Source organism: Sinohyriopsis cumingii, chromosome 16, assembly GCF_028554795.1.
Source record: "Sinohyriopsis cumingii isolate HCF-2022 chromosome 16, ASM2855479v2, whole genome shotgun sequence".
Classification (NCBI taxonomy): Eukaryota; Metazoa; Mollusca; class Bivalvia; order Unionida; family Unionidae; genus Sinohyriopsis; species Sinohyriopsis cumingii.
In genome coordinates this window covers 29,079,296-29,101,419 of record NC_142976.1, presented here as the reverse complement: position 1 = coordinate 29,101,419, position 22,124 = coordinate 29,079,296, and the positions used below count along the sequence as shown (strand labels likewise).

The window sequence follows — 22,124 nt, the reverse complement described above, 5'->3', positions numbered from 1 at the left end:
AACAGAAAAGAGTGAAGACTACAAGCTTTGCAAAATTTAACAAATTATTTATTTCCCTAAAATACAAAGCAAAAAATGAGAAAAAAAGAACTTAAGGTAGGGCGAATAAAATTCAAAAATAATCAAAGAATTAAAGACACAAGTCCTAGTAATAAAAAGTCCTGAAGAAAATGCAGTTCAAGTCCCAAAGAGATTCAAAATTGAAGGTGATAACGTGTCTGTTATGGCCTGTGAAGTGCTGATGTGTCAACAGTATCTTGGTGAATCACAGAAATATTATTCCAGGTTTGAATTAAGTATAAATTTCAAAAGAATGTCTTTATCCAAGAATTTTGTCAGAGCACTTCTCTATTTCCAGAGAAAATAATCACTTAAATTCAATACTTTGAAGAAAATAAAATTCAGCCCAAACTGGTCACAACATAATACAACTTAAATTGCTAGATGTTAAAGCATGACTGGTAAAATCCTCACAGTCACAAGATAATATAGTTCTCTTCTTGACCTCAGGTCACATTAGCATTTTCTAAAAACAACCATTACCTAATGGAAATTAACCTTTTAGAATGATCTAATGAGCCTCGTTTATTTAAAACATAATAGCCTAAAAAATTCACTCAGAAATCTCTAAAACCCTGACCCAAATCAACATATTTACTCCTTGTTTACCTGAATAATAATTCAGTTAATAAGCTCATACAAATAGATAATAATGAAGCTATTATTAGTTGTTTACATAAATGAAATTTAAAAAAATAAAAAAAGTCAATCAGGTCAAGCAGAAATGAACTCAATTTTGGACATGGTCAAGTCCAGCAAACAATGTTTCATTACAATAACATGTAATGAAATACAAAAATTTAAAACTAACAGAAAAACATTTAAATTAAATATACATAACAAACCCAGTATCAATGGCTGTCTCCTATTAAAGTATTCTTCCTTGTATGAAATATCTTGATTGAAAGGTTATGTATTGCTGTTCATTCCACGATACAGTAATGACGATATTCTCATAATAAAATTTTCAATAATTCCCTAAAATCAGAACATCAATATGCAAGAATAATCATATGATAACTACATGATTGTGTACAGTTTTATTCTTAATCCACAAAATGACTGTGCAAAGAAAGATGAATTTACCAAGTTCTTTGTTCCTTTCTTTATGTCTGAGTAGTGTGATTCAGTCATTTATCTTTGGGAATATTTCATGGTTTATGAAGACATTTTCTAACAGCAGTATTGTACACATATTTTGTAATAACCCATAAGAGTTTATCTCTTTGGCACCCTGAACTAAAAAAATGACACAAACACAAAGAATTAAATACAAATTTCTAACCCTAAACCTAAGCTCATACCATATTTGTCTCTAATGCCCTCCTATTTCTAGCCTCCCTCCCCAAGTGTCCATACCACTAATTTGATATCTTATCATTTAATATATAATGCATCAATGAGTGGAAACTTGTTTGTTCTTAAGTTTAAAAGGACATCTTAAAAATTGAGAGCAAAAGTGTTTCCTTTGACTAAAAATACTTATACTAGTATATTCTTTGTTTCAAAAATTCCCCCTTTGACACTTTGTATAAGATGCCTCTCTTACCTACTCTTAATAAATCTGAGTTTTACATAATTGTATTTTTAATTTTTATATGTCTTCCAATGTCAATTTTAAATAAGCCAGCTTTAAAGAGATTCTTACTATATATATATATATATATATATATATATATATATATATATATATATATATATATAAATGACTATCCAATCTTAAAATGCAAATATGTATTTCAGCAAATTCAAAGTTCAATTTTATCTTTTGACAATAGTTTTTTCCCACAAATCAAAGGAGTACATAATTATTTTCTGATTTTGTTCTCTGACATACAAAGATTAAAACTATGGGCTTCCAAACTTCAGAAACTGATTTCTTATGATATTTTTTTCACCTTCTACAATATTATTAATAATTCACAGTTCAGTCTTATTGCCAAAAGGAAGCTTATATTTACCACTTTGATCTATACCCAAGACATATTTATTTGATCTTATAACACAAATTACTTTAAATGTGCCAAGTTATACACTTTGTGCTCTGTTAACCACTAGTATTGATGAACTTAATGGGTTGTACTACTTCCCATCATCTTGAGTACACATGCATTTACAGGGTTTATACATATAATTTATTTTACAAGGCAACAAACTTGTCAAATACTGCATATTCAGTGGTCATTGTCGTACATTCCTTGTCTCTGGATCCAAGTAATGAAGTACATTAGTACATGCATATGTATCAATGTCAATACATAAAACTGATTATGCTACTTTTATCTTCATACACTGTATGAATTGTCTGTCATTCTTCAGCTCTCCATCAGCTTCTTTAGAATCTGAACAAAGGCATTCATACTGGGGAGATATAGCATTAAATCAGCTTTCTTTCAATTTCTTTTCAATCTGAACAAAGGCATTCATACTGGGGAGATATAGCATAAAATCAGCTTAATATCTTAACATTTTCACTGCATTGTTTATTGTTGCTATAGTAACCAAACTACATGATATAATTTTTAACAAATTAATTGTTTGACCAAAATCACTTTTTATATATCTGAAATGTTTAAGACCTTGTGGGTACATTCAAGAAAAATATAAGCACACACTATACTGCCTATCTTTACTGACTTGAATTGTACAGTCTTAACACTTCATTGAAAACAAAGCACATGTTGTGCCTATATTAGATGGAACATGGACAATCTAAGCCAAAGAATTAGAAAATCTCAATTTTCTCAATAATAAATTGACAAAATTCAAACCTGATTTGGCAAGAACATAGTAGGCTGAATACAAATGAATAAAAAAATATGTAATTTTGCAAGGATTTATACACATTTGTAATTGGATTTAGTTGCCATAGCATTTCATCACCTGCATGCTGAAATAAAACATACCCACTATCCAGTGTCCATGACAGATTTCTCACTATAAAGGAAATTATTATTGTACAAGAAGTAAGTTCAAATGGGATGCCAAATTATTGAATTATTGGATAAATCCTGTGCAAATCTGGCAGTAAAACATCCAGACTCATGAGCAGTAAATGGTTACAATTATGCATTGGCTTGTCATCATTACTTTCTTCTTAATGATTTATTGTTATCTGCATTCATCATAAAATGTATATAAGTTGAATTTTCTGTCACAGATGACATATGCTACCAATGTAACCGTTTAAATAGTTTGAGGGAAATAAAATAATTTATCAACTCATTATTTGGCTTTATTTATTTAGTTATTGCTTATGATTACTGCAAGATACATGCATCATTATTATATCCTATTTATTAAATCATTTACTTCACAAAATTTACAAGAATTTCTAACTATGCAAGCATGTCAACAGCAAAATATGCTTTGTACAATATTTCAGATTTAATTAAAACTTGCATAAGGATGTCCAATTATGCATTTTTTATCTTTTTTCAATGATGTGATAAGCCAACAAAAGTGGTGTCACAATTACAAGCTGAATTAATTTTATATGGCTATTATATTAGTCAAATATGGGCTTAACATTTCTTGACTGACAAAATTTCAGAGACATACTTAACCAAGTATCAATGACTGTCTCCCATTAGATATTCTTCCTCTTAATGTTCATCTTCATTGAAAATTATTTAGTGATCTTTATTCCATGTTTTGGTAAGGATGATATTCTCATAATAAAATCTTCAATAATTCCCAAAAATTAAAACAAATTTATGCCAAAATAATCATATGATAACAACATGTGTTCATTCCCTTTTTAATTCACAAAATGACTGTGCAAAGAAAGATGAATTTACCAAGTTCTTTGTTCCTTTCTTAATGTCTGAGTAGTGTGATTCGGTCATTGATCTTTGGGACCATTTCATGGTTTATAAAGACCCTTTTTATAATTAATTTCATATGCAGCAGTTCATGTTTTTAATAATCCTTAACATTTTATATCTTTGGCACACAGTACTCAACAAAAGATTCACCAACCTCCCATTTCTAGCATCCCTCCCAAGTGTTCAGATCACTAAAACCCCTAATTAAAACTGCTATATTCTATTAATCACATATGTTATTGTTTTATTTATTATAGAATACTTCAATCAGTGGAAGCTTGTTTGTTGTTTATTTTTAACGAACACCCTAAACATAGTCACCAAAGTATTGGTATATAATCAGTTTTATTTCAAGTGGCCTTGAACTTGAACAAAGACATTCATACTGGGGTGATATGGTATATTATCAGCTCTAATATCTTAACATTTTCACTGCATTTTTTCTTGTCACCATAGTAACCAAGCCACTCCCACTTTTCTCAACCATAAATTGAAACAAATTCAACTTGATTTTCAAGAGCATAGTAAGCTGAATATAAATGAATAATTAATAAATATGTAATTTTGTAATGATTTGTACACATTCTATGCCAGATTTAGTTACCATAGCAACCAACCATTTCAGGCCATGTAAACTGAATTATTATTGCTTAGGAAGTAAGTAAATGGGATACCATGTTATGGAATTAATGGATAAATCCTGTGCTAATCACACCATTAAACATCCAGACTCATGTAAATAGATAAATCCTGTGCTAATCAGGCTGTTAAACATCCAGACTCAAGTAAATAGATAAATCCTGTGCTAATCACACCATTAAACATCAGACTCATGTAAATAGATAAATCCTGTGCTAATCACACCATTAAACATCCAGACTCATGTAAATAGATAAATCCTGTGCTAATCACACCATTAAACATCCAGACTCATGTATATAGATAAATCCTGTGCTAATCAGGCCACTAAACATCCAGACTCATGTAAATAGATAAATCCTGTGCTAATCAGGCTGTTAAGCATCCAGACTCAAGTAAATAGATAAATCCTGTGCTAATCAGGCTGTTAAGCATCCAGACTCATGTAAATAGATAAATCCTGTGCTAATCAGGCTGTTAAGCATCCGGACTCAAGTAAATAGATAAATCCTGTGCTAATCAGGCTGTTAAGCATCCAGACTCATGTAAATAGATAAATCCTCTGCTAATCAGGCTGTTAAGCATCCAGACTCATGTAAATAGATAAATCCTGTGCTAATCAGGCTGTTAAGCATCCAGACTCATGTAAATAGATAAATCCTGTGCTAATCAGGCTGTTAAGCATCCATACTCAAGTAAATAGATAAATCCTGTGCTAATCAGGCTGTTAAACATCCAGACTCAAGTAAATAGATAAATCCTCTGCTAATCAGGCTGTTAAACATCCAGACTCAAGCAAATAGATAAATCCTCTGCTAATCAGGCTGTTAAACATCCAGACTGATGTATATAGATAAATCCAGTGCTAGTCAGGAAGTTAAACATCCAGAATGATGTAAATAGATAAATCCTGTGCTAGTCAGGCTGTTAAACATCCAGACTGATGTAAATAGATAAATCCTGTGCTAGTCAGGCTGTTAAACATCCAGGCTCAAGTAAATAGACAAATCCTGTGCTAATCAGGCTGTTAAACATCCAGACTGATGTATATTGATAAATCCTGTGCTAGCCAGGCTGTTAAACATCCAGACTGATGTAAATAGATAAATCCTGTGCTAATCAGGAAGTTAAACATCCAGACTGATGTATATAGATAAAACCTGTGCTAATCAGGCTGTTAAACATCCAGACTCATGCATATAGATAAATCCTGTGCTAGTCAGGCTGTTAAACATACAGACTAATGTAAATAGATCAATCCTGAGCTAGTCAGGCTGTTAAACATCGAGACTCATGTATATAGATAAATCCTGTGCTAGTCAGGCTGCTAAATATCCAGACTAATGTAAATAGATCAATCCTGAGCTAGTCAGGCTGTTAAACATCCAGACTGATGTAAATAGATAAATCCTGTGCTAGTGAGGCTGTTAAACATCCAGACTGATGTAAATAGATAAATCCTGTGCTACTCAGGCTGTTAAACATCCAGACTGATGTAAATAGATAAATCCTGTGCTAGTCAGGCTGTTAAACATCCAGACTGATGTAAATAGATCATTCCTAAGCTAGTCAGGCTGTTAAACATCCAGACTCATGTATATAGATAAATCCTGTGCTAGTCAGAATGTTAAACATCCAGACTGATATAAATAGATAAATCCTGTGCTAGCCAGGCCATTAAACATCCAGACTCATGTATATAGATAAATCCTGTACTAATCAGGAAGTTAAACATCCAGACTCATGTATATAGATAAATCCTGTGCTAATCAGGAAGTAAAACATCCAGACTGATGTATATAGATAAATCCTGTGCTAGTCAGGCTGTTAAACATCCAGACTCATGTATATAGATAAATCCTGTGCTAGTCAGAATGTTAAACCCAGACTGATATAAATAGATAAATCCTGTGCTAGCCAGGCCGTTAAACATCCAGACTGATTTATATAGATAAATCCTGTGCAAATCAGGAAGTTAACATCCAGACTGATGTATATAGATAAATCCTGTACTAATCAGGAAGTTAAACATCCAGACTGATGTATATAGATAAATCCTGTGCTAGTCAGGCTGTTAAACATCCAGACTGATGTAAATAGATAAATCCTGTGCCAGTCAGGCTGTTAAACATCCAGTCTGATGTAAATAGATAAATCCTGAGCTAGTCAGAATGTTAAACTTCCAGACTGATGTAAATAGATAAATCCTGTGCTAGTCAGGCTGTTGAACATCCAGAATGATGTATATAGATAAATCCTGTGCTAGTCAGGCCATTAAACATCCAGACTCATGTATATAGATAATCCTGTGCTAGTCAGGCTGTTAAACATCCAGACTGATGTATATAGATAAATCCTGTGCTAGCCAGGACATTAAACATCCAGACTGATGTAAATAGATAAATCCTGTGCTAGTCAGGCTGTTAGACATCCAGACTCATGAATATTGATAATCCTGTGCTAGTCAGGCTGTTAAACATCCAGACTGATGTAAATAGATAAATCCTGTGCTAATCAGGCTGTTAAACATCCAGACTCATGTATATAGATAAATCCTGTGCTAGTCAGGCTGTTAAATATCCAGACTGATGTAAATAGATAAATCCTGTGCTAGTCAGGCTGTTAAACATCCAGACTGATGTAATTAGATAAATCCTGTGCTAGTCAGACTGTTAGACATCCAGACTCATGTATATAGATAATCCTGTGCTAGTGAGGCTGTTAAACATCTAGACTCATGTAAAGAGATAAATCCTGTGCTAGTCAGGCTGTTAAACATCCAGACTCATGTATATAGATAAATCCTGTGCTAGTGAGGCTGTTAAACATCCAGACTGATGTAAATAGATAAATCCTGTGCTAATCAGGAAGTTAAATATCCAGACTGATGTATATAGATAAATCTTGTGCTAGTCAGGCTGTTAAACATCCAGACTCATGTAAATAGATAAATCCTGTGCTAATCAGGCTGTTAAACATCTAGACTGATGTAAATAGATAAACGCATGTATTTGATTTACTTTAAATTTTAAGTTTCTTTTGGTTCATCATCACTACTTTGTTCTGTAATAATTTACAACAGGCAATGTACAAAGAATGAATCAGTTCATGTATCTTGATAAAAGAGGCCCATGTTGGCCTGACATCACTCAACTGTTTGCAATGTTAAAAGAAGCATATGATGGCCAGACATCAGTCAGCCATTTGCAATGATATGACAAGCGTATATTGGCTTGACATTATTCACCTGCTTCCAGTAATGTATGAGGCCCATGATGGCCTGGCATCACTCACCTGCTTGCAAAGATTATTATTAGACCATTTCACTAAGCTGTTTTAGATAAGGGGAAAAAACCAATGTAATCTCCCAAGGTTTTATGATGTTGATTTAATCTATTTTACAAAAATTGTCACAAACATTTGCTCCAAAAATACAAGTTCAACACTTAACAGTAGATAAATCCTGATAACCAGCATGACTGGTACTAATTACTACATTAATACAACTAACCAATTACAGTTTGCTTCATGTATCACAGGTTACTGGCTAAGGAATTATCTATCCAAATACATTTTAGTTAATGCATTCCAGGAAACTAGTTAAGGAATTCATACCATTTCAGCCCTAGTAGCAAAAGGAACCATTGCTATGGATGCTGGAATAAAAAACAGGCAGAGAGGTAAAAGCCATATTGCACATTTTTTTCTCATATTTAACCAACAGAAATGAAATTGACATCTGACAATTTTAGCAGCTTACATATTTGGAATTAGAATGTTTCATAGAAGTGGGTTTTATAGAAGTGAAGCCAGAAATTCAAAGATGCAGCATGGAATAGAAGTGTGTAGCAAACTGAGGGATGGACAGAATTACAGACAGATAAAAAATGTGTAGCAAACTGACAGATAGATGGACAGATAGAACAGATAAAACTGTGTAGCAAACTGATGGATAGATAGACTGACAGATGGATAAAAATGTATAGCAAACTGAGGGATAGAGAGAATGACAGACATATAAAAAATGTGTAGCAAACTGATAGATAGACTGACAGACAGATAAAAATATGTAGCAAACTGATGGATAGATAAGGAGACAGACAGATAAAACTAGCAAACTGATGGATAGATAGACTGACAGATGAATAAAACGTGTAGCAAGCTGAGGGATAGACAGAATGACAGAAAGATAAAAGAATGTGTAGCAAACTGATAGAAAGACTGACAGACAGATACAATTGTGTAGCAAACTGATGGATAGATTGACAGATAAAAATGTGTAGCAAACTGATCGATAGATAAACAGATACAACTGTGTAGCAAACTGATGGATATATAAACTGACAGATGGATAAAAATGTGTAGCAAACTGATGGATAGATAGACAGACAGATAAAAATGTGTAGCAAACTGATGGATAGATAGACAGACATAAAAATGTGTAGCAAACTGATGGATAGATAGACTGACCGATGAAGTAAAAATGTGTAGCAAACTGATGGATAAAAGTGTGTAGCAACCTGATGGATAGATAGACAGATAAAAATGTGTAGCAAACTGATGGATAGATAGACTGACAGATAAAACTGTGTAGCAAACTGATGGATAGATAGACTGACAGATAAAACTGTGTAGCAAACTGATGGATAGATAAACTGACGGATACAAATGTGTAGCAAACTGATGGATAGATACACAGACAGATAAAAATGTGTAGCAAACTGATGGATAGATAGACAGACATAAAAATGCGCAGCAAACTGATGGATAGATAGACTGACCGATGAAGTAAAAATGTGTAGCAAACTGATGGATAAAAGTGTGTAGCAACCTGATGGATAGATAGACAGACAGATAAAAATGTGTAGCAAACTGATGGATAGATAGACTGACAGATAAAACTGTGTAGCAAACTGATGGATAGATACACAGACATAAAAATGTGTAGCAAACTGATGGATAGATAGACAGACAGATAAAAATGTGTAGCAAACTGATGGATAGATAGAGAGACAGATAAAAATGTGTAGCAAACTGAAGGATAGATAAACTGACAGATGGATACAAATGTGCAGCAAACTGATGGATAGATAGACTGACAGAGGGATACAAATGTGTAGCAAACTGATGGATAGATAGATAGACAGATGGATAAAAATGTGTAGCAAACTGATGGATAGATAGACAGACAGATGGATAAACAATGTTTAGCAAACTGATGGATTGAAAAAATGAGAGACAACTAAAAATTGTGATACAAACTGATAGAGTGACTCATGAACAAGTTCATTCAAGAACCACCCAATCAACAACCATGTGACTGTTTTTTTCTGTTTTATTTTTTAAATGATATAACTTTGTTGACAATGACTACTGACAACTTGACTGGAATATTTTAATGATAACACATGACTGTTAGCTAGATTGGCACCATCTAAGAATGAAATTAAACTGCTGCCAACAAAACTGGAAGTGTTTAAAGTATAAAGACAAGACTGCTCACAACTACACTTGCATCTTTGAATGATAAGACATGACTGCTTACAAAATGACTAGACATGACTGCTGACAACTTGACTAGAATATTTTAATGATAATACATGACTGCTGACGTGATGAACATTTTCATGATAAGACATGAGTGCTGAAAACTAGACTGGAATAATTTAATTATAAGACATGACTGCTAACAATGTGACTAGAATGTTTTAATGATAATATATAACTGCTGACAACTAGACTGGAATATTTTAATGACAATACTTGACAGCTAACAACTTGACTAGAATATTTTAATGATAAGACATAACTGCTGACAACCAACTTGACTAGAATATTTTAATGATAAGACATAACTGTTGACAACCAACTTGACTAGAATATTTTAATGATAACACATGACTGTTGACAACCAGGCTGGAATATTTTAATAAGACATGACTTTTAACAACTTGACTAGAATATTTTAATGATAAGACATGACTGCTGACAACTTGACTTGAATATTTTAATAAGACATGACTGCTGACAACTTGACTGCAATATTACAATGATTAGACATGACTGTTGACAACTTGACTGGAATATTTTAATGACAAGACATGATTGCTGACAACTTGACTGGAAAATTTTAATGATAACACATGACTGCTGACAACTGTGCTGGAATATTTTAATAAGACATGACTTCTAACAACGTGACTAGAATATTTTAATGATAAGACATGACTGCTGACAACTTGACTGGAATATTTTCATGATAAGACATGACTGCTGACAACTGGGCTGGGATATTTTAATAAAACATGACTTCTAACAACCTGACTAGAATATTTTAATGATAAGACATGACTGCTGACAACTTGACTAGAATATTTTAATGATAAGACATGACTGCTGACAACTTGATGTTGAATATTTTAATAAGACATGACTACTGACAACTTGACTGGAATATTACAATGATTAGACATGACTATTGACAACTTGACTGGAATATTTTAATGATAAGACATGACTGCTGACAACCTGACGTTGAATATTTTAATAAGACATGACTGCTGATAACTTGACTGGAATATTATAATGATTAGACATGATACAACTTAACTGGAATATTATAATGATTAGACATGATACAACTTAACTGGAATATTATAATGATAATACATGACTGCTGACAACTTGACTGGAATATTTTAATGATAAGACATGACTGCTGACATGACTGGGATATTATAATGATTAGACATGACTACTGACAACTTGACTGGCATATTATAATGATAAGACATGACTGCTGACAACTTGACTGAGATATTATAATGATTACACATGACTGCTGACAACTTGACTGGAACCTTTTAATGATACAACTGTTGACAACTAGTGTGACAGCGTTTTGAGATAAAACATGGCTGTTGACAGAAAGACAGGAATTTTTTTAATGAAAAGCCATAGCTGTTGACACCTAGACTGTCATGTTTTAATGATAAAATATGATAGTTGTGAACTAGACTAAAATCTTTTGATGTGTGTGTTCTTTGGATTTTTAACATAGCTTTAACAATCTAACAATTTTTCTGTTATATCACTATGATATATGCAGTGTGGCAGTGTATAGTGATGTCAAACACTGGGGCATCATGCTACAGACATGTAGCATGATGTCCCACCCAGTCACATTATCCTGACCCCAGGCCGACCAGTCATTACACTAACCTCTTACTGGTGACCACTAACCAATGCAGCTGCTAGTAGCATTTTTCTAAGTCTTTGGTACGACTCAGCTGGGGTTAAACCCATGAGTGGTCAAATATATAATGTCTGTTGATGAGACCGGTATCATGGAAAGAAAATTAAAAAGACAATTCTGTCTGCCAATGAAATACAAATGTCAGATTATTTTAACTACCATTATCAATTGACTTAACTTATTGACTCCAAACTGGACAAGCAATTTTAAATGATCTTTTATGACAACAGATTAATACTATTGTACTTTTTAGTACCTGCTGCAGTTCATGACAATTGATAAAATGCATAGAAGCAAAACTGCATCTTTTCCACCATACTTTTAGTGCTGAAAAAAATCATGTTCTAAATCATACCTCTAGTGCATCTGCATCCACAATATTTTCTCCAGCAGATTCCACCGCTGATGAAACAGCCAGTAACTTCTCTGTATCCACAACCTCCATCTTGTCACCAACTGGATTCGCAGTTGATGAAGCAGCCATTGCATCTGTTCCTACTTTCTTCTTCCTTGGCCATAGTTTAAATTTCCTCTTTTTCTTGAGCTGATCTTCAGCAGGGAGGGCATGGACACCTGTAAAAGTTGTTGCCTACACTGAATATCATTAGATTTTATAATTCAAACTGATCTGAACCGTGTGCATAGATTGTATCAAAGGTAATGGAAATATGATTATACTGTATTGGCTTTCATCACTATAACTCAGATTAATTTGTACTGTGTGCATATATTTTATCAAGGGAAATGGAAAAATCTAGATGATTTTACTGTATTGGCTTTCATCATTATAACTCAAATTAATTTGTACTGTGTGCATATATTTTATCAAGGGAAATGGACAAATCTAGATGATTTTATTGTACTGGCTTTACTTATTTCTCTGTGCTGGTAATGATTCTACTGTATTGGCTTTCATCACTATAACTCAGATTAATTTGTACTGTGTACATATATTTTATCAAGGGAAATGGAAAAATCTAGATGATTTTACTGTATTGGCTTTCATCATTATAACTCAAATTAATTTGTACTGTGTGCATATATTTTATCAATGGGTAATGGACAAATCTAAATGACTTTACTGTATTGGCTTTACTTATTTATCTGTACTGTATTGGCTTTACTTATTTCTCTGTACTGTATTGGCTTTCCTTATTTCTCTGTACTGTATTGGCTTTACTTATTTCTCTGTACTGTCTTGGCTTTCCTTATTTCTCTGTACTGTATTGGCTTTACTTATTTCTCTGTATTGTATTGGCTTTCCTTATTTCTCTGTACTGTATTGGCTTTCCTTATTTCTCTGTATTGTATTGGCTTTACTTATTTCTCTGTACTGTATTGGCTTTCCTTATTTCTCTGTACTGTATTGGCTTTACTTATTTCTCTGTGCTGGTAATGATTTTACTGTATTGGCTTTACTTATTTCTCTGTGCTGGTAATGATTTTACTGTATTGGCTTTACTTATTTCTCTGTACTGGTAATGATTTTACTGTATTGGCTTTACTTGTTTCTCTGTGCTGGTAATGACTTTACATAGCTGTATTGGCTTTACTTATTTCTCTGTGCTGGTAATGTCATGGAAGGTTGAGAATAATTAAATTTGTTCCCTTGTGACTTTCTGGAATACAAGAATCTGGCCATGGGCAACATGAAGAGCCTACCACCAAGCTTTTGCAAAATTAGTATTCCTTGTGTTGTATATATCAATATATATCCACATACCAAGTCACACAGTTCTGTGGCCAACTGTAGGCATCAAGGTGTATCCACATACCAAGTCACATGACTGTGGTCAACTGCAGACATCAATGTATATCCACATACCAAGTCACATGGCTCTGTAGCCAGCTGTAGAAATATGGTGTATTCACATACCAAATCATATGACACTGTTGCCAACTGTAGACATCAAGGTGTACTCACATACCAAGTTACATGGCAATGTTGCTAAATGTAGACATCGAGGTGTATCCACATTAGTAACAAGTAACATGGCTCTGTTGCCAACATGAGAAATTAACCACATTAATAAGTATAACAAACATCTGAGTACAATCAATCACTATCCATTTCACACTTGTTACATACATTAGTCATGCACATAGGCATTACAGACCCAAACTAGTTAATAATGCGTACATGTAATCAGAGTATGCACACACTAACAGTTACTATCAGTGTTCACTAGTCAAAGTTGAACTCTTACATAACAGTCACACTGATATAAACTTGTAAAAAAAATGTAGCTGGAGGAAATGGATTGGCCATGTGATATTAAGATTTAAATTTCATCCATTTAATATATCCTTGGTGAAAAGCAGACATGCTAGAAGGCCCTGTGATTTATTTTGGGATATTATTTCATATAATGGCCCCACCATATTGAAAATTATTTTTAAATAATTTTTCTTTGGTCTTGGAATTAAAAAGTGTCTGGCTGCCACTGATCTAGGGATCAAGGTGCTTCTGGTTTCTATGCATTTTAAATTATTGGGGAGGAGTTAAGCTCTATGCATCATTTTCACAGGTGAAGTGGTTCTTGAAAAGGTATGATGTTTAAAGCATTCATTTTCTCTATAATGTTTCCAGGTTGCCCAGTATTACTGTAGCTTTTCAGCTCAAAAATGTTCTTAATATTAACACCAAAAGTATTTTACACATGACAATAATCAAAATTGGGCTGAAACGTAGCTCATGTAAACAGTGGTGGTATTGTTTTGGAATATGGTGGTATTGTTTTGGAATATAATATTTTATTTTTTTAACAGTAATTAATAGGAGTTTATTTTCTATGTCATGAGACTTATATGATCTTGACTAAAGGAAATTACTGTCAACAAGAATACCAAGAATTCTGTCCTTGGAAACCACTTTCAGTTTTTAATTATTATAGAAAAAGCCCAAGTAATCTGTCTTTAATTTTGCTCATTTTCTCCCGTGTTTTAATTAATGAAACCTTTGTTTGATCTGTATTTACAAACATGCCATAAAACTTCTGTTGAGTGGATGACATGTAGAAAAACACTTCTGCCACACAAACTTTACATTCACATGGAAACTACCATAATTTCCAGAAGTGACAGCCAATGAAAAATGAGAATACATTGGAGACCTTTTTGAGGAGTATTCTTAAAACTATTTCAACCATTAGTGAAACATACACATCCTGTCAAACCCTGCCCTGGCTTTCAAAAAACATCTCAACTTTGCATATAGCCTGTCTAACCCCAGCCCTGCTTTCACAATTCATCTCAACTTCATTTATATATTACAGTTTTGATTGTTCAGAATTTGTGTCAACAGTACTATATAAAAGTCATAAATGTCTGAATAAGATTTTTAAATTACTACAAGCATCATTGTATATTTTTTTAAAGCCTTAATAACAAACAAAAAGAAGACCCAACCTGGATATGCATTTATCAAACCAAGTAAAATATTTAGAAAATATAATTTTTATATGATTGGTAATGAGGTATTAAAAAAACATGACATTGTATTTTTTGTCAACTGACGTTACTGAACAACTTTAAAATTTTCAATGTTTCAAACAACAAATGAAATCTTGAGTTTGTCCCAAAATGTTATTCCTCACAATGGAGCCTTGACACCAGTATCCAGTATGTTAAAGTCCACTCCGCTTGTTAAGTCCTGACACCAGTATCCAGAACATTAATGTCCACTCCTCTTGTTAAGTCCTGACACCAGTATCCAGTATATTAAAGTCCACTCCTCCTGTTAAGCCTTGACACCAGTATCCATTATTTTAAAGCCCACTCCTCATGTTAAGCCTTGACACCAGTATCCAGAATATTAAAGTCCACTCCTCCTGTTAAGCCTTGACACTAGTATCCATTATTTTAAAGTCCACTCCTCCTGTTAAGCCTTGACACCAGTATCCAGAATATTAAAGTCCACTCCTCCTGTTAAGCCTTGACACTAGTATCCATTATTTTAAAGTCCACTCCTCTTGTTAAGCCTTGATGCCAGTAACCAGAATTTTAAAGCCTATTACCATCTTTCTGCCTTGACATCAGTATCCAGTATTTTAAGTCCATTCCTATCTATCAGCAATGGCACCAGTATCCAGTATTTGAAAGTCTATTCCTATCAAAGAATTTCAGCCTTGACACCAGTATCCAATATTTCCATTCATTCAGCCTTGACACCGGCAGTATCCAGAATTTGAGTGTGCAAGTGTTTTAGATATTTAACGTAGCTTTAACAATTTTTCAGTCATATCGTGACAATTTATAGTGATCTCTAGCATTGGGGCATCATGCCACGGACATGTAGCATGATGTCCCACCCAGTCACATTATCCTGACACCAGGCCAACCAGTCCTAACACTAAACTCTTAATGCTGAGCACCAAGCAAGGCAGCTGTTAGTACCATTTTTGTAAGCCTTTGGTATGACTCAGCCGGGGTTCAAACCCACGAACTCCCGCATCCAGTATTTGAAAGTCCACTCCTATCATTCGACCTTGGCACCATTCTCAAGTAATTGCAAGTCCTTTCCTATCATTCAGCCTTGGCACCAGTGTCCAGTATTTGTGGGTCCATTTCTATTGTTCAGCCTTGACACTGGTATTCAGTATTTTAAAACCCATTCTATTCTTTCAGCCATGACATATGCAGCCTATAGGAGAGGATATTTCTTTTGCAAAGGTTTTAAAACACCAGAATGGACTTCACCCAAGAAATGTTACAAACTTTATTAGCAAAATTAAAATTTTACACAAGCAACTTTAAAAGTGAAATCACTCTCTTTGATTTTAATGCTTTTCTTGTCATGTTTTAAATGTGCTAGTTTATATATGTAATATCAAAGGCTTATGAAAAAATATGTGCCCTTAGTCATGCATACTTTACATCCAAGCATACTTTACATTCAAGCATACAATGCATCCATGCATACTTTACATCCAAGCATACTTTACATTCAAGATTACTTTATATCCATCCATACTTTATACATCCAAGCATAATATGCATCCAAGCATATAATGCATCCATGCATACTTTACATCCAAGCATACTTTACATCCAAGCATACTTTACATTCAAGATTACTTTATATCCATCCATACTTTATACATCCAAGCATACTTTACATCCAAGCATATAAATTTTATAATGCATCCATGCATACTTTACATCCAAGCATACTTTACATTCAAGATTACTTTATATCCATCCATACTTTATACATCCAAGCACACTTTACATCCAAGCATACAATGCATCCATGCATACTTTACATCCAAGCATACTTTACATTCAAGATTACTTTATATCCATCCATACTTTATACATCCAAGCACACTTTACATCCAAGGATATAATGCATCCATGCATACTTTACATCCAAGCATACTTTGCATTCAAGATTACTTTATATCCATCCATACTTTATACATCCAAGCACACTTTACATCCAAGGATATAATGCATCCATGCATACTTTACATCCAAGCATACTTTACATTCAAGATTACTTTATATCCATCCATACTTTATACATCCAAGCACACTTTATATCCAAGCATATAATGCATCCATGCATACTTTACATCCAAGCATACTTTACATTCAAGATTACTTTATATCCATCCATACTTTATACATCGAAGCACACTTTACATCCAAGGATATAATGCATCCAAGCATACTTTGCATCCAAGCATACTTTACATCCACATAGCTGCCAACCTTCCAGGCTCACAATTAGTGAAAATAGGGAAAAAAGTCGTGAATTTGGACATGAATTCGTGAAAAATACCATGACAATAACTCCATCCACTCTGATACTCCGACCATCAATACTACACTATATCAAGTTCGCAAAATAAAAATAAAACGCTACATATATGCAGAAATATTTATTTATCAAGACATGATACTGTGGCAGACTTGAACTTCCTCAACTGCTTGATCGTAAATTTGTTTTCTAAACAGTTCCGACTTCTTGCCTGCTGGTTGATCTTGGGGACTAAAATTGCTGAGAAATTTTCTGATGCTAAGGAGGCCTAAAGTCTGTCTTATTTTTCCTCACTAAAGAAAATACTCTTTCGGTGTCACTGTTGCTGTGAGGAATGCACAGGAGCTGCAGCATTTTTGGTTCTTCCACAGGAAAATTTGGAAGCGATTTTTGAGTCCGGGAACATATGTCAGAACAAATGTTTAGCATGGTCTCCAGCTGATAAAGGTAGATTGTGTTCGACACAAGAAAACTCTCTAATAATGCTTCAGCGTTGGTAGCCTGTGGGTCTTCCACCAATGGTTTAAAATATTCCAGAGCTGAAATCTGCAAATTCTTAATTTTCCCAACTTCTACATGTTTTTTTGCTACTGACATTCTTCCTCACATCGTCTCTGCGATGGCACACTGAGTGCAAAACGCATGAATGAATATCAATGTTTAATGGCAGAATGCACGGCCAATTTTTGATATATTCCAAATTAAACTTCACTTTTTGAGTAATACATTTCTTTTTCCTTGGTGGTGAAGACATTTTCAAAATCTTACATGCGATGCTGAACGGTAACTTGATTCAGTGTTTTGACGCATGCGCGGAGCAAATTTCCAGTAAGGCCCCAGTTTCTCTCAAAAGCATTTGTAAAACTACTTTTATACATATAGATTAAAATAGGCTAAAATGCTTGCGACCAGGCCAACTGTACTAATGGGCTGTAGATCTCTAATATCGTGACCAGCAGTACCGGACCGTTTCGGCAACTGCGAATATCATGACTACCACTTAATGGGAAATCGGTTATTTTATTAAAGATTTAAAATAATTGAGGATCGGAAAATTCGTGAATTTTTGTCTTACAGCGTGAATCCGTGAGTTGCTGAAAAAGTCGTGAAATTCACACCAAATTCATGAGGGTTGGCAGCTATGCATCCATGCATACTTTTTGCATCCATACATACTAAATTTCAATGTGATGAATGGGAAGCCGAGCATTATAAACCCTCCCATTAATAATGTTCCCCTCCATTTATATGACCACTATATTTCTCAATAAAAATACATTGAAAAATTATATTTTAAAGTATAAATATGATACCTACCGCTACTGAAAGTTAATTGAGTTTATAAAATGGATAGCTGTCATAAAACCTATAATTTTCAGTAACAATTTTTGAAGGGTAAGTTTTTCATGCGCTATGTAACAAGCAAGAAGACACGGTCAAGTTAGGAACTATCCCTTGCCAAAATAATGTCCAAAGTGGCTGGTAGGTTGTCCATAGAAGTGATCTTGAAGCAATGACTGACAATACATCATACATAAAACATCTACCAAGAAAGCTGCTGTCAGTGATGAGTCAGATTACCTTGAACTTGAGATAGCTTCAACCAGTTTTGTGTGTTGTCATTATAAACATTGCACATTAAAACAAAAGCAGAAAATGTGAACCATGCAAAACATTGATATGGGAATCAGACTTAGATGTATAGCAAAAGAATTAAAGATACCAAAATCAACTGTGAACACATAAATGAAAAATGTCTTCTCTGCCAATCCTAACTTAATGAGCATTGCTTGTGAATGGACATCTATTTCATATGGATGAGTTACAGCTAACAAGATAGCTCAATGGATGTTCACTATCTGCTCTTTATGGTGAGTCAGATTATCTTGAACTTCTGACTTTCCCACCTAGTTTTGCAGATTGTTGAGCATAAACTTTATTCGTTAATGCAAAAGAAGGATGCATTTAACCATTCAAAACTTCTGGGAATTAGACCTGGATGTACAGCAAACAATAATTCAATATTCAAAAACTTTTTCTATGCAGATCTTAACTTGAACAAACTTTTGCATAAGGTTAGAGTGGACACCCATTCATATAGATGAGATAAAGTTGGCAAGATAGCTCAGTGGGTGCTCACAAAGCATGACTTACAAATTCCAGCCATTGTCGATTTATGATGATGTAAAGAGAGTATAGAAATGTTGTGTCAAATACCTTGAGCTGGGTGATCTTCACACATTAGGTGGATTCTTCATGCAATGTTTTACTGATAGGGATAAAGTACAACATGATATCTACTGAACTCTTCCTGACATCGTAGTACCTCCATTATCACACACATATTTGATTCCCATGCTTGGGTATGATATCATTGTGCTTTCACTATCAGACACATATTTGATACCCATGCTGGGATATGATATCACTGTGCTTTCACTATCATACACATATTTGATTCCCATGCTGGGATATGATATCATTGTGCTTTCACTATCAGACACATATTTGATACCCATGCTGGGATATGATATCACTGTGCTTTCACTAGCATACACATATTTGATTCCCATGCTGGGATATGATATCACTGTGCTTTCACTATCATACACATATTTGATTCCCATGCTGGGATATGATAGTGACTGTGCTTTCACTATCATACACATAGTTGATTCCCATGCTGGGATATGATATCATTGTGCTTTCACTATCATACACATAGTTGATTCCCATGCTGGGATATGATATCGGTGTGCTTTCACTATCATACACATATTTGATTCCCATGCTGGGATAGGATATCACTGTGCTTTCACCATGATACACATATTTGATTCCCATGCTGGGATATGATAGTGACTGTGCTTTCACTATCATACACATATTTGATTCCCATGCTGGGATATGATATCACTGTGCTTTCACTATCAAACACATAGTCGATTCCCATGCTGGGATATGATATCACTGTGCTTTCACTATCATGCACATATTTGATTCCCATGCTGGGATATGATAGTGACTGTGCTTTCACTATCATACACATATTTGATTCCCATGCTTGGATATGATATCATTGTGCTTTCACTATCATACACATAGTTGATTCCCATGCTGGGATATGATATCACTGTGCTTTAACTATAATACACATATTTGATTCCCATGTTGGGATATAATATCATTGTTCTTTCGCTATTATGCACATATTGGATTCTCATCTTGGGAATTTTTCATGACAACTGACACATGATGTGAACTTTGTCTTTGTTAAACAACTAGCAAAACACACTGAGACTTGTACTTGAAAACAATCTAGCAGATCAACTTTAAGACAGTTCCTCTCCTGGAGTAAACACAGCTTTTCCTTTTCAGAAAATAGTTTTATATATTGGATGCAGCAATGGCTGTGTTAAAGAGATCTTTAATTGTTTTCATTTCACTCTAATTTAGCTTTAAAATGGCCTTAATAGAGTGCTAGCAGCTTGAACTTCTGTACATGCTATCAAGTGTCATGCATATACTGTGTTGAACATGCTGGGTAGTGTAATACATATACTCTGATGTGCATGCTGGCTTGTGTCATGCATATAATGTGTTACACATTATGGCTAGTGTAATGCTTATACTGTGCTGTACATGGTGGCTAGTGACATGCATATACTGTGCTGTACATGCTGGTTAGTGTCATGCATATACTGTGTTATACATGCTGGCTAGTGTCATGCATATACTGTGCTGACATGCTGGCTAGTGTCATGCATATACTGTGTTACACATGCTGGCTAGTGTCTGCATATACTGTGCTGTACATGCTGGCTAGTGTAATGCATATACTGTGCTGTACATGCTGGCTAGTGTCATGCATATACTCTGATGTGCATGCTGGCTAGTGTCATGCACATACTGTGTTACACATGCTGGCTAGTCTCATGCATATACTGTGATGTATATGCTGGCTAGTGTCATGCATATACTCTGATGTGCATGCTGGCTAGTGTAATGCATATACTGTGTTACACATGCTGGTTTATGTCATGCATATACTGTGTTACACATGCTGGCTAGTGTCATGCATATACTGTGCTGACATGCTGGCTAGTGTCATGCATATACTGTGTTACACATGCTGGCTAGTATCTGCATATACTGTGCTGTACATGCTGGCTAGTGCAATGCATATACTGTGCTGTACATGCTGGCTAGTGTCATGCATATACTCTGATGTGCATGTTGGCTAGTGTCATGTATATGCTGTGCTGTACATGCTGGCTAGTGTAATGCATATACTGTGCTGTACATGCTGGCTAGTGTCATGCATATACTCTGATGTGCATGCTGGCTAGTGTCATGCACGTACTGTGTTGCACATGCTGGCTAGTTTCATGCATATACTGTGTTACATATGCTGACTAGTCTCATGCATATACTGTGATGTACATGCTGGCTAGTGTCATGCATATACTCTGATGTGCATGCTGGCTAGTGTAATGCATATACTGTGTTACACGTGCTGGTTTATGTCATGCATATACTGTGTTACACATGCTGGCTAGTGTCATGCATATACTGTGCT

At 34.4% G+C, this 22,124-nt stretch overlaps 1 protein-coding gene across 1 annotated transcript in view; it reads right to left on the bottom strand.

Moving 5' to 3' along the window:
- Positions 1-22,124, bottom strand: part of LOC149780122 (uncharacterized) — a 106,349-nt gene that overhangs the window by 66,508 nt on the left and 17,717 nt on the right. Inside the window, exon 5 of the mRNA XM_089936892.1 lies at positions 12,137-12,354. Coding sequence (XP_089793018.1) covers positions 12,137-12,354 — 218 coding nt within the window. The remainder of the gene's footprint in view (positions 1-12,136; positions 12,355-22,124) is intronic.